Source organism: Rhinatrema bivittatum, chromosome 16, assembly GCF_901001135.1.
Source record: "Rhinatrema bivittatum chromosome 16, aRhiBiv1.1, whole genome shotgun sequence".
Taxonomy (NCBI): domain Eukaryota; kingdom Metazoa; phylum Chordata; class Amphibia; order Gymnophiona; family Rhinatrematidae; genus Rhinatrema; species Rhinatrema bivittatum.
This window is the reverse complement of record NC_042630.1, coordinates 7,709,584-7,723,107: the sequence shown is the minus strand read 5'-3', so window position 1 is coordinate 7,723,107 and position 13,524 is coordinate 7,709,584. Positions and strand designations below refer to the sequence as shown.

General features: G+C 40.1%; 1 protein-coding gene and 1 gene segment (V, D, J or C); both read left to right on the top strand.

Moving 5' to 3' along the window:
- LOC115078499 overlaps positions 1-13,524 on the top strand; it is a 167,127-nt gene that overhangs the window by 96,066 nt on the left and 57,537 nt on the right. Inside the window, exon 4 of the mRNA XM_029581424.1 lies at positions 1,117-1,293. Within this exon, the coding sequence (XP_029437284.1) occupies positions 1,117-1,293 (177 nt within the window). The remainder of the gene's footprint in view (positions 1-1,116; positions 1,294-13,524) is intronic.
- Positions 3,168-13,524, top strand: part of LOC115078816 — a 199,134-nt gene continuing 188,777 nt past the window's right edge. The window contains exon 1 of the C gene segment in view: positions 3,168-3,498.

Sequence of the window (13,524 nt, the reverse complement as noted above, 5' to 3'; positions counted from 1 at the left end):
AGGCAACGCATTAGGTGGATTTTAGGGACGTTTTACAAAGGTTCTAAACAGCAAAAGACAGATCTGCAGGGCTGAGGGGGGTTTTGTGCAAGGAAATCAGAAGAACCGAGCACTGTGACTACTTGGACCACTGGGGAGCTGGGACCTTCCTTACCGTCACCACAGGTAAATATTTTTTCTTTTACTTAAAAAAAAAAGACTCCAGGGGAAGTGGGAAAAGTGTCCATCGCTTGCGAGTGTTGTCGCTGGGTAGAATAGAAACAAACGTCTGTGCTATCCATGGCCAACTGGGGCCATGGGTCAATGGTCACTGAGACTTTTCTTTTCCAAATCTGCTCATATTTTAGGAGGTATCGATTTCTGCCCTGGTTAAGGTTCGCTCAGTCCCTGTTTTAAAGGCGATGGGAAGATGAAGAAATGCACGATAATTGACATTTTAAAATGTCAGAAAGGGGGAGGTAAAACAAAATCAAGTAGTTCTGTCTGCCAGCAATGAAAAGCTCCTGTTTAAGAATCATGAAAGAGAAATGGGGAAACAGCTTAAAAGGAGGTGTCAAAGATATTTAACATTGGACCCCGAGGTGCCAGTGCAGGGATTAGTCATGGGTTTAACATGAGCTAAGATCATTGACCGCTGTGACTGCCGAGGACAAGGGACCAAGCTGAGAATCGCTGCAAGTGCAGAAATGGCTTTTATTCCCTCAACCGTTAGATTTGGAAATCTATATAAATATAAATATAAACACGAAGTTGTGCTGTAAGAGACCAGCAAAATAGCGGTGATTGTGCCCCCAGCACTTACGTCAGAGGCGCAATGGGATTTTGAACGCTCACAAGTTGTTTAGTGATCGCTGTGCTACTATGGCTACTTCGATTACTGGGGACCAGGGACATCCGTGGTCGTCACCACAGGTAAATTAAATAACCCAGCTTACTAACTGGATTTATAAGTTTGGGAGGGAAAATGGCAGTTTTCTAAATCAACTATAGTCGCCCAAATAGTGTAGAATTTGAGATGCTGGAAGATTTGCAATGTTTTAGGTGGATCTTAGGGACGTTTTACAAAGGTTCTCCCTCACTCTGTGCGAATTGGAGGAGTAATTGCTTAAAAAACAGGTTTATGTAATAAAACAGCTGATCTAAAAAAAAAAACTGAAAATCTACCGCATAAATTAAAAGTGAAGGACAGATCTGCGGGGCTGAGGGGGGTTTTGTGCAAGGAAATCAGAAGAACCGAGCACTGTGACTACTTGGAGCACTGGGGAGCTGGGACGGCGGTGACCGTCACCACAGGTAACGTCCTCTGTTTCCTTTCCCTTTCAACTTAGTGCATCCCACAGCCCTTCCCCAAATCCCGGCCGTCAGAGGACTGGAGAGGGTTAGTGGCTCTTATCCCATGGAGGGTAGGAGGGGAAGAGCAGGGAGGTTATCTCTAGGCCTGGATATAACAAGCGGGGACGAGGTGTAGGTTTCGAAGTGACCCCGATAAACCCACGAAATATTTCCAGGCTCGAGTTTTGCAAACATCGCTCTCCCGAGCCTCGGGATTATGGAAGCTGAGAACTGTTGGACTCTGTACTAGTGATGCCCTGAATCTCTTTAGGAGGCTGCAGAGATCGTTTCCAAGCCTTGCCCTAATGCTCCCAGTGGTGATGACTCTAGAAACAGAGGTTTTTGTTTAGGAATAGTAACGCGGCCCCGCGCTGTGACTCCTGGAGCTTTGACCTCTGGGGACAAGGGACAGCACTGACGGTGACCACAGGTACCTGGAAATCGCCTCTGCATTTTACCCTGCTTGCTGCTTTTATAGTTTTAGTGTTTAGAAGTGGGTTTTTCAATAACCGTATAGGAGGACAGCTAATTCGGAAAGAAGCACAGACCTTGGCGGGGTCTTACCTTAAGAGAAATGGTGCAACACTCTCTGTACCTGGAGTTTTGCTAGGGCAGCAGGGACTGTAACATTAAATTACATTTTAAAAAAAATGTGAATGTTTTAAGTGACTTGGTGCAGGGGGCAGTGGAAAGAGCTCTGAGTCCCTGTAGATATTTGTAGGGCACAAGCGGGGTAAGGTTTTACTGTGAGAACTGGGGCTTTGACGCCTGGGGCGGTGGCACTGCGGTGATGGTGACCACAGGTAAGAAAACCCTTTTGATTGTTTTTAGATATAGAATTCTAATAACTCTAATAATAATATAATTTTAGTTATAGAATTCTAATAACTCTAATAATAATATAATTTTAGTTATAGAATTCTAATAATTCTAATAATAATATAATTTTAGATATAGAATTCTAATAACTCTAATAATAATATAATTTTAGATATGGAATTCTAATAATTCTAATAATAATATAATTTTAGTTATAGAATTCTAATAATTCTAATAATAATATAATTTTAGATATATAATTCTAATAATTCTAATAATAATATAATTTTAGATATAGAATTCTTTGTCGTATCAGAAATGTTGCGCCTATAACATCTCCTGCTTAGAACAACAGCGGCAGGACATCTTTAAAAGATGTTTCCCACTGCACAGACATCAGGGACAGAAAAGACTTTTTTTTTTTCATTTAACAATGTAGGAAACGTAGGAGCAGCTAAGAGCCTTATTTACTAAGCTTCGCTTTCCATTCACACAGCACGGGGGAGGCTTAGTAAATGAGGCTCCGACTTAAAAACCACGATCCCGGGTCTAAAAGGATAAATAACAGTTACAAGACAGCGAATAACCTTTTGTAAGAATGGGGAAAAATGGCCCCGCGTTAATGGTCTCAGTAACACCGGATACTGTTTTTAACTTTTTTTTTTCTTGCTGCTTAATGTTTTGTTTTCCGAAAACGAGGTAATTTAATAGATTAGACAGCAAAGAAAAAAGAAAAGATGAGTAGCTATAACGACCTGATATAGGCTAAAACTTGTAAGTGGAAGTGAATCCGAGAGAAGTGGCCAGTGAGAACGTCATGAACAGGTTCCGGCTTCGCTCCGGAGTGATCGCGCAGTTTGTAGCTCTGCGGGGCGCGTTAGGGTTTCAGGAGTGGGTTTTGGGCAGAGGTCTTTCAGACCTTGGTCACTGTGGCTGCTATGGATGTCTGGGGTCCGGGGACCCTGCTGGCTGTCACCTCAGGTAAGAGCCTCTTGTTTTCCGCGTTTCTCTGCTTCTCGAGGAATGAGTGCGTTTATAGTAAATCAGACGTAACTATTTAATACATTGCACAAATGTAATTAATAGAAGAAATGCGGTTATTTAGGAGCCGATTTAAAATCTCTTCTGCCCTGCCTCTACATTTAGTTATCGGCAATTCAGGTTCGCCCAGGCCAGAGCAGGTCACATTTCATTGAAGCCGCTTATGTTACGGGGCGAATATAAATAGCGGAAATAATTGATTTAGAAACAGCTCCCTTTAAAGTTTTCCTCCAGCAGGGGTTGGGAGTTGATTCACTGTGAGCGTCTATGACTGGGGACAGGGGACCCTGGTGACCGTCACCTCAGGTAAGCCTCTCACCCCAGAGAAACGATTTAAAGAGAAAAGCTTAACCTGGATAGCGGAGCCCAGACAGCCCCCGAGTTATTGCCCGAGCAGAGCCCAGAAAGGGGTCACTGTGAGAACTGGTTTGACTACTGGGGACCAGGGACCGCGCTGGCAGTGACCGCAGGTAACATCCTCCTAACAGTCCAGCCTGCTCTTTAACCCTTTGCGTTTGTTGTTGTTGGGTTTTTTTTACACTAAATGTCCCCCCTGCCCCCAAAAAAGTCCCTCAGTGGCAGGTTTAGTTTCTCGTTAAGCAATAAGAGGGGGTCAGTTCAATGTGTGACTGGGGTCAAGGGACTCGTGTGGCCGTCACAACAGGTAACTCTTTCCTCTTTTTTCATTTTCTTGGATATATTTTTTTTTAAACGCGTTTATTTTTGTGGTGGTTGTTGTTGTTGTTGTTGTTGGTTTTTTAATTGCAATGGATCTGTAAGCTTGAAGACACCGAGGACTTTCATTTGCAAAGGATTTCTCTTATTCTGTGCCTGTGACAGAAATCCTTGGTAAATAAAGCCCTCCTGACCATAACCTTTTCAATCGGTACAAATGTGAATTGCCAAAGAGCTAGACATGTGTTCACTTTTTATGACATTCGGTTTGTTTGTTTTTCTCTGAACAATGACATTTTATACAGGGATTGCTAGAGACAATTGATTTTCTAAGAGTGGATAAGTCCTCCTGTTCGGTTAAAAACTGGAGATATAGCCTAAGATTTGTCATATAGTTCATTGTAAAGCAGAATGCTGAAATATCTTGTTCTGAGTAACCTAGTCACCGTTAGGTCAGGTAAATATATATATATATATATATATATATATATATATATATATATATATATATAAAAGAAATAATATATAATATATAATATATATATTATATATAATATATATATTATATATTATATATAATATATAATATATATATATAATATATATTATATATTATTTCTTTTTATATATATATATATTATATATATATATATATATATATATAAAAAGAAATAATATATAATATATATATTATATATATATATATATATATATAAAAAGAAATAATATATAATATATATTATATATATAAAAAGAAATAATATATAATATATATATTATATATTATTTCTTTTAGGGTCCTTAGATAAGATATATCCTACGGAAGCATAGAATAGGAGGACAGGAAATGACTATAAAGCCTCCTAGTCTGCCCAGTTTAATTCCTGGCACAATACTATAGCCAAAAATCCTGAATCAGTCAGCCGGCTTACTGTAAAGTGCACACCCCTGTGATTACTGTGCTGCCTGGGAGCAGGGACCCCGGTCACTGTCAGATCAGGCAAATCTGGTAAATTCTCTTCGCCCCTGAAATTATGATTTTTTTCAGTCTCTTTCTCCCCGTTTGGAAAATATGTCGAATCAGACAGGAATGGCCATTTAGGAATAAACAGCAACGGAAAGACAAAATAAGATAGGTATATATATATTTTTTTTATATTCCACAGAGGCAAAAAAAAAAAAATCTCCGAATTGAATTTAAGCCTCTGTAGATAATCAGACTCATAGCATTGACTGTACCGCCAGAGGACTATTTTTTGGGACATTATCTTTTAAATTGAATTAGAATTGATGCAATAAAGCCACGGATAGTTCTGAGAATTACCAGATGTTTTTCGATAGACTAGAAAATAAAATCTGTCACCAGTGAGGTCATCTAAAGCTACAGTTCTCCTTATAATATTTTTTCTCGCTAAAGTTGAGTTGAGGGATTAAATAGGGAAATCTTAGCGATGTGACTAAGGTTTGAGCTACTGGAGACGTGGAACCTGGTGCCCGGTGACATCGGGTAAAAAAAAAAAAGTGAAATTCTCACTATATTATCTAAAATAAAAACTCGTTTTTCTTTACAAACGTGATAATTTGTTCTTTGAAATGGGAAAACTTTTAATGTGGGAATGACAACAGTCGTTTCAGGCAAAAAAAAAAAAACCCCAAAAACATTATTTTACTATTTCTTTTTATGAAAATCAAATTTTTTTCCACCAGATCGGACCAGGTTTTGATAGAAAATCTATGGGTATGACTTTGATAACTGGGCCCGGGGACCTGGTTGTCAGTAACATCAGGTAAAATATATACTGTATATGTTTTATTATGCCATTTTTTTTTTTAAAGAAAAATGGACTGTAAAACAAATATTTGACCTCTTGCTGGTAGCTGAATGGGGGTGCTGGAGTATGACTATTGTTATGCTGTTGGGATAAAGGGACTCAGCTGACAGTGACCTCGGGTAAACCTTTTTCTTTTAATTAAATCGGCTCTATCAGCCGGAGTGGAAATAACACACCAGAGAAGATATAAACTGAAAAGTTAACTAAAGTAATAACCTTTTAATTCCGAAATTCTAAAAGTACCAAGTGATAAATTCTAACTGCCTATCAGAGAGACTTGCTGTGGTGACTATGATGGACTTTATAACTGGAGACAGGGAGCCATAGTCACCCTAACCCCAGGTAAATATTTTTTATATGTTTTTGTTAAACTATAACAAGTGTTATAATTAATTCAAGTCTGAAGAAATCCCAGGATTCCATAGCCATAGTTTGTCAATGAAAAATGAGGCGATAGACCAGATACATGGAAGCAGAAAGTGATGTGTTATTTGTTTGGGGGTTTTTTTTAAGCCAACTGTCTGCAATAAAGGGATTAATTCATTAATGATTTTCTCTTTCTGTGTCTGGGAGGAAAACATGAATCAAATGAGAAAATTCATTTAAAAATTTAGATAAACAAGATATATATATATATTTTTTTTTTCATTATGTCCTGGAAACCTGGTGATGAGGGAAAATTCTTTGGCCAACCACTTAATAGAAATATTAATCGTAAATAATGGATGGTTAAAACCTTTTTCAATTAATTAATTTAAAATTAAAGGGTCTCAATTTGATATCTTCTGTATTTATTTGTACAGTCAAGTCTGTGACATTAAGGTGTACTTTATCTTATGGAAACAAGACACCTTAGTTACCATATCAAGTAGTAAAAACAGGCAAAAAAAGATTGATTATTGCTATTTGGTATATTTATTTTCATAATCATAAATGTAATCATGAATAATAGGAAAGTACTAAAAAAAATTCTGAAAAACTGCATAGAGGTTAAGACAAAACACACAAAAAATTAGAATAGCTGAAGGAAGTTGATTGTTTTTCATTTAAGTAAGCAATAAAATATATTTGATGGTTTTACTTAAACTTTCTTGGGATCTTTTCCTCAAAGCTTAAAAGCTCAATTTTAGAAGAAATCAAAAACAACATTTAAAATATTTTTATCTAAATTTGGCCAATTTATTTTCATGTGAAATCTTTTCAGTAACTGTTGCATTTGGATATAATATAATGGAATATCCTGCATTTCACAATGGCAGTTTTAAATCAAATCAACCATGCTAAAGAAAAGTATTATAACTTCAGGCAGCTATTGTTCATTCTTCTTATGCTTTTAGAAATATTTTCATAGAATCTATAGTTTTTCACATGTATGTGCATATGAAGAATTTGATATTTATATATAAATTTCAGTTTTTATATAAATACATTTCTATATTATAACTTCATTGTCAGTTTAAATTGGACAGTAAGATATATATTTATATTTACAATTTACATATGAATATATAAATTGATAACTATATAGAAGAACATTTTAAGTGGTTCAGCTCAATTTTTTATAAATTTTATATTTATATAATTATGTTAAAATTGAGTAGAACCACTTAAAAAATATAATATATACATATATATGTATATAATATATGCATATATATGTATATTTTAAAGCCTTTAAATAAATAAATATATAAATATATATATATATATATTACTATTATTTTCCAACTGGTAATAAAAAATAATTAGTTTAAACACAGACATACTACTAAAAATATGGAGATAAAAAGATAGATTTTAATATTAAAGCTGAATTAATGTAACCTTAAAGAAAAATATCTAGATTTAATGTAAATATTATCAACTTTAATTGCATTTTTATTTTGCAAAACAAACTACTTTAACTCATACAAAGTTCCCCCAAATATCTTAAACTATTTAAAGGTGAGATTAAAGAATTTTCTAGATGCACATTAGGAATTCATTTTAAATCTGAGCATTCATAGTATTTAAGAAGTGAAAGGCCATTATGTATTGGAAAGACAAAGAAATTGCTTTGTCACTGGCTTCTGGAATACTAGGGACAAGGGACGTCAATCGCTGCCAGAACTGGTAAGAAGACTTTTACATTTTTTTTCTAAATAATTCTTTAATGTATTTTTGGCATCTGTGAGAGGAAATGATAGTAAAATATCTAGAACAAAATATACTGTTGGTGAAGTCCTTTTGTGAAAGTTTCCAATGTTTGAATATTTGAAAACATTATAAAGTCAGAAGTATTTGAACTGGTTTCTTTAATTAAAAAAAGATGAAATGAATAAATAAAAGAATTGTAGGCATTCTAATTCTTACATTTTACAAGTATTGGTTATTGGAAAAATGAACTATTGAGAAAGCTAGAGTAGATTCTAATGAGCACATTTCCAGATTTTTTTCACACATCATTTGATGAATTAATTTAATTTAGTAAATGTGATTTCTTGGATTCAAGTGCACTTAGTATTCTTTTTTTAAACTGTTAATTCAGGTGGCTATTTTACAGTACTCTGCTAAAAAAAAAATTAGATTTTCATTTAATTCCAAATGTTTAAATATATACATTTTATATAGTTTATGCTTAGCTACAAATATAGATATATATGATATGTTGATATGAGATTTCCTATATTATTTTTGACATAGTAAATATTTAAGGAGTCAGATAAAAGTAATTTAATTGAGCTATTGTTGGTACTTTTTACATTTTTTTTTAGGCTTTATATTCCTGGTTTTCAAATATTTTAACCCAGTTTGTGCCTCTGGGAAAAAATGTTTTTGAAAATGGGGAAACAATTTTCATATCAAATACAGTTATATCACTACATTTTATATTTAATTGCTATGTATTTCAAACACATGCTGTTTCATATATTGGTTTAATATATGTAATTTAAAAGTAATGCAATATTGTGCTTCATATTTAAATGGTATAGTCTGAATATACATAATATAGTATATTATATGGAATATACAATATATTAGGATTATGTGTTCTACAATATTTCAGTACAAAAGACAAAGTTTATTACTGCATCCGATTTTTAATCTGCTTTCAAATTATTAATTTTTTGATATATTTTAATTTAACAGTATAATTCATTTCAGTTGTGTATGTATATATGTGTGTATGTGTATATATATATATATATATATATATATATATATATATATACATATATACACATATAATATACTGCTTATAAACAATTGATCTATATATTTCCATATCATCTATTTAATTATATGGTATTTCACATGCTGTTTTCTAAGGTTGTTTTGATTAAATATATATATATATATATATTTATATAAATAGGTTACATATGATAGTCATACATATATGTAACATAGCATATGTTTCTATGTTATATAATCATATATGTTATATATATATTATATAATCATATTTCTATGTTTATATAATCATATTTAGAAAAACAAACAAAATCAGCTTTTAAACTGAGCAGAATTACCATACAAAGAATATGGCAATAAATAGCAAATTTGTATATGCTAACTATACAATATATTATACTTACAATTCAGGTTATTTGGGTTATATTTGTTATATATAGTATTGCTATATTTTGTCATATAGTGCTAGTATTGTTTATGATGGAATGTTGATTCTATGGCTGCATTTTTAAATATATATAAAAAGATATTGATTTTATATTGCAGTATATTTTACAAAATATATAATTCATATATTGAAAAACATATGTATTTGTGTGTGTATATATATATATATATATATATATATATATATATATATATATATATTAAACATATATAATCAATATGATACAATGAAATGTGCAAAAAAAATTGCCTTCCATTTATTCTGTCCAGAATTTATTTGCTTTTTCTGATTTCTGACCTAAGATAATATAGGCTAGATGCACTAATAATTTTCTTTTGAATTGTATGTATAGTGGAAAGTGATACTTTTAAGTCAGGTCATAGATATAATACTAGTGCATGAGAAGCTGTTTTCCTGGGTAGTAATTGGTTAATTCCCAACCAATTCTGAAAAAAAAACCCCACCAATCCGGGCTGGCCTCACACAGGGATTCCTGGAATAGAACCAGCCCTTGGGGTGAGATGGTTTTAAATCCCCAAACAGTAGGAATAATGCTAGCTGCTCATTTGCTAGAATCTATTCCAGGAGCAGGGCCGTTTTTCGCTAGAAAAGACAGGTGGCTTGGGGTCCCATTTCTGGGTGCAAGGCTGATGCTAGGCTTCATAAGCTCAACCCCATGGCTGCTTCTACCTATAGCTTCAGTATAGCTACAGCATACTGTCCCTGGTCCCCTATTCCCAACCCCCGGTTCGTGCTAGATATTGCCACCGATTCACTATGCGACCCAGTCTGGTGCATTATTTAAACTATTTATATGCCGCCTATAACAGAGTTCTAGAGGACTCTCAATTACAACTACTGTACCAGAGAAAACAGCTCCCAGTTCCTACCCTAACACGGTTCCTGAACTGGTGCTTCAGATTTCAGTAGAACGTACAATACAGCCCCCGGGTCATTAACTTGGATCTCAGACTAGTGCTTGACATTGCATGACCAGGGCATAATGCCCCCTAATGCCCTTCCTGAACTCCAGACTGTGCTAGCTATTCCTATACCTTAGTTTAGAGCCCTCGGATCACTATCCCAGCCCCTGCTTGCAATAGCAAAATTGGCCTCGTTGTCCTATGCTTGACTACAGGCTGCAGTAACATTTCTTTTCATGGACCCTTTACTGATGCAATGTATTGCTTAAAATTAACTTGCAGACCCCGATTTCCTATGCCTGACCACAGTCTGGTGCTGGATAATGCTGCAGTATGATATACAGACCCGGTTCCCTGTGCAGGACCCCAGGCTGGTGCTGCACACTGCTCCAGTACGGTATATAGCCCCCGGTTCCCTGTGCTGGACCCCAGGCTGGTGCTGTATACTGCTCCAGTACAGTATACAGCCCCCCGGTTCCCTGTGCTGGACCACAGGCTGATGCTGTATTCTGCTCCAGTACGGTATACAGCCCCCCGGTTCCCTGTGCTGGACCCCAGGCTGGTGCTGTATTCTGCTCCAGTAGGGTATACAGCCCCCCGGTTCCCTGTGCAGGACCCCAGGCTAGTGCTGTATTTTGCTCCAGTACGATATACAGCCCCCGGTTCCCTGTGCTGGACCCCAGGCTGGTGCTGTATTCTGCTCCAGCAGGGTATACAGCCCCCCGGTTCCCTGTGCTGGACCCCAGGCTGGTGCTGTATGCTGCTCCAGTAGGGTATACTGCCCCCGGTTCCCTGTGCTGGACCCCAGGCTGGTGCTGTATGCTGCTCCAGTACGGTATACAGCCCCCGGTTCCCTGTGCTGGACCCCAGGCTGGTGCTGTATGCTGCTCCAGTAGGGTATACTGCCCCCAGTTCCCTGTGCTGGACCCCAGGCTGGTGCTGTATGCTGCTCCAGTACGGTATACAGCCCCCGGTTCCCTGTGCTGGACCCCAGGCTGGTGCTGTATTCTGCTCCAGTACAGTAAACAGCCCCCCCCCCCCGGTTCCCTGTGCTGGACCCCACGCTGGTGCTGTATTTTGCTCCAGTACGATATACAGCCCCCCAGTTTCCTGTGCAGGACCCCAGGCTGGTGCTGTATACTGCTCCAGTACGGTATACAGCCCCCCGGTTCCCTGTGCTGGACCCCAGGCTGGTGCTGTATTTTGCTCCAGTACGATATACAGCCCCCGGTTCCCTGTGCAGGACCCCAGGCTGGTGCTGTATGCTGCTCCAGTAGGGTATACTGCCCCCGGTTCCCTGTGCTGGACCCCAGGCTGGTGCTGTATGCTGCTCCAGTACGGTATACAGCCCCCCGGTTCCCTGTGCTGGACCCCAGGCTGGTGCTGTATTCTGCTCCAGTAGGGTATACAGCCCCCCGGTTCCCTGTGCAGGACCCCAGGCTGGTGCTGTATTCTGCTCCAGTAGGGTATACAGCCCCACGGTTCCCTGTGCTGGACCCCAGGCTGGTGCTGTATTCTGCTCCAGTAGGGTATACAGCCCCCCGGTTCCCTGTGCAGGACCCCAGGCTGGTGCTGTATGCTGCTCCAGTACTGTATACAGACCCGGTTCCCTGTGCAGGACCCCAGGCTGGTGCTGTATTCTGCTCCAGTACGGTATACAGCCCCCCGGTTCCCTGTGCAGGATCCCAGGCTGGTGCTGTATACTGCTCCAGTACGGTATACAGCCCCCGGTTCCCTGTGCTGGACCCCAGGCTGGTGCTGTATGCTGCTCCAGTACGGTATACAGCCCCCCCAGTTCCCGGTGCAGCACCCCAGGCTGGTGCTGTATTCTGCTCCAGTACGGTATACAGCCCCCCGGTTCCCTGTGCAGGACCCCAGGCTGGTGCTGTATACTGCTCCAGTAGGGTATACAGCCCCCCGGTTCCCTGTGCAGGATCCCAGGCTGATGCTGTATTCTGCTCCAGTAGTGTATACAGCCCCCCGGTTCCCTGTGCAGGATCCCAGGCTGGTGCTGTATACTGCTCCAGTACGGTATACAGCCCCCCGGTTCCCTGTGCAGCACCCCAGGCTGGTGCTGTATTCTGCTCCAGTAGGGTATACAGCCCCCCGGTTCCCTGTGCAGCACCCCAGGCTGGTGCTGTATTCTGCTCCAGTAGGGTATACAGCCCCCGGTTCCCTGTGCTGGACCCCAGGCTGGTGCTGTATGCTGCTCCAGTACGGTATACAGACCCGGTTCCCTGTGCAGGACCCCAGGCTGGTGCTGTATTCTGCTCCAGTAGGGTACACAGCCCCCAGTTCCCTGTGCTGGACCCCAGGCTTGTGCTGTATTCTGCTCCAGTAGGGTATACAGCCCCCCGGTTCCCTGTGCAGGACCCCAGGCTGGTGCTGTATGCTGCTCCAGTACGGTATACCGCCCCCCCAGTTCCCGGTGCAGGACCCCAGGCTGGTGCTGTATACTGCTCCAGTACGGTATACAGACCCGGTTCCCTGTGCAGGACCCCAGGCTGGTGCTGTATGCTGCTCCAGTAGGGTATACAGCCCCCGGTTCCCTGTGCTGGACCCAAGGCTGGTGCTGTATACTGCTCCAGTACGGTATACAGCCCACCGGTTCCCTGTGCTGGACCACAGGCTGGTGCTGTATTTTGCTCCAGTACGATATACAGCCCCCGGTTCCCTGTGCAGGACCCCAGGCTGGTGCTATATTCTGCTCCAGTAGGGTATACAGCCCCCCGGTTCCCTGTGCAGGACCCCAGGCTGGTGCTGTATTCTGCTCCAGTATGGTATACAGCCCCCGGTTCCCTGTGCAGGACCCCAGGCGGGTGCTGTATTCTGCTCCAGTAGGGTATACAGCCCCCCGGTTCCCTGTGCTGGACCCCTGGCTGGTGCTGTATTCTGCTCCAGTATGGTATACAGCCCCCCGGTTCCCTGTGCAGGACCCCAGGCGGGTGCTGTATTCTGCTCCAGTATGGTATACAGCCCCCCGGTTCCCTGTGCAGGACCCCAGGCTGGTGCTGTATTCTGCTCCAGTAGGGTATACAGCCCCACGGTTCCCTGTGCTGGACCCCAGGCTGGTGCTGTATTCTGCTCCAGTAGGGTATACAGCCCCCCGGTTCCCTGTGCAGGACCCCAGGCTGGTGCTGTATACTGCTCCAGTAGGGTATACAGCCCCCCGGTTCCCTGTGCAGGATCCCAGGCTGATGCTGTATTCTGCTCCAGTAGTGTATACAGCCCCCCGGTTCCCTGTGCAGGATCCCAGGCTGGTGCTGTATACTGCTCCAGT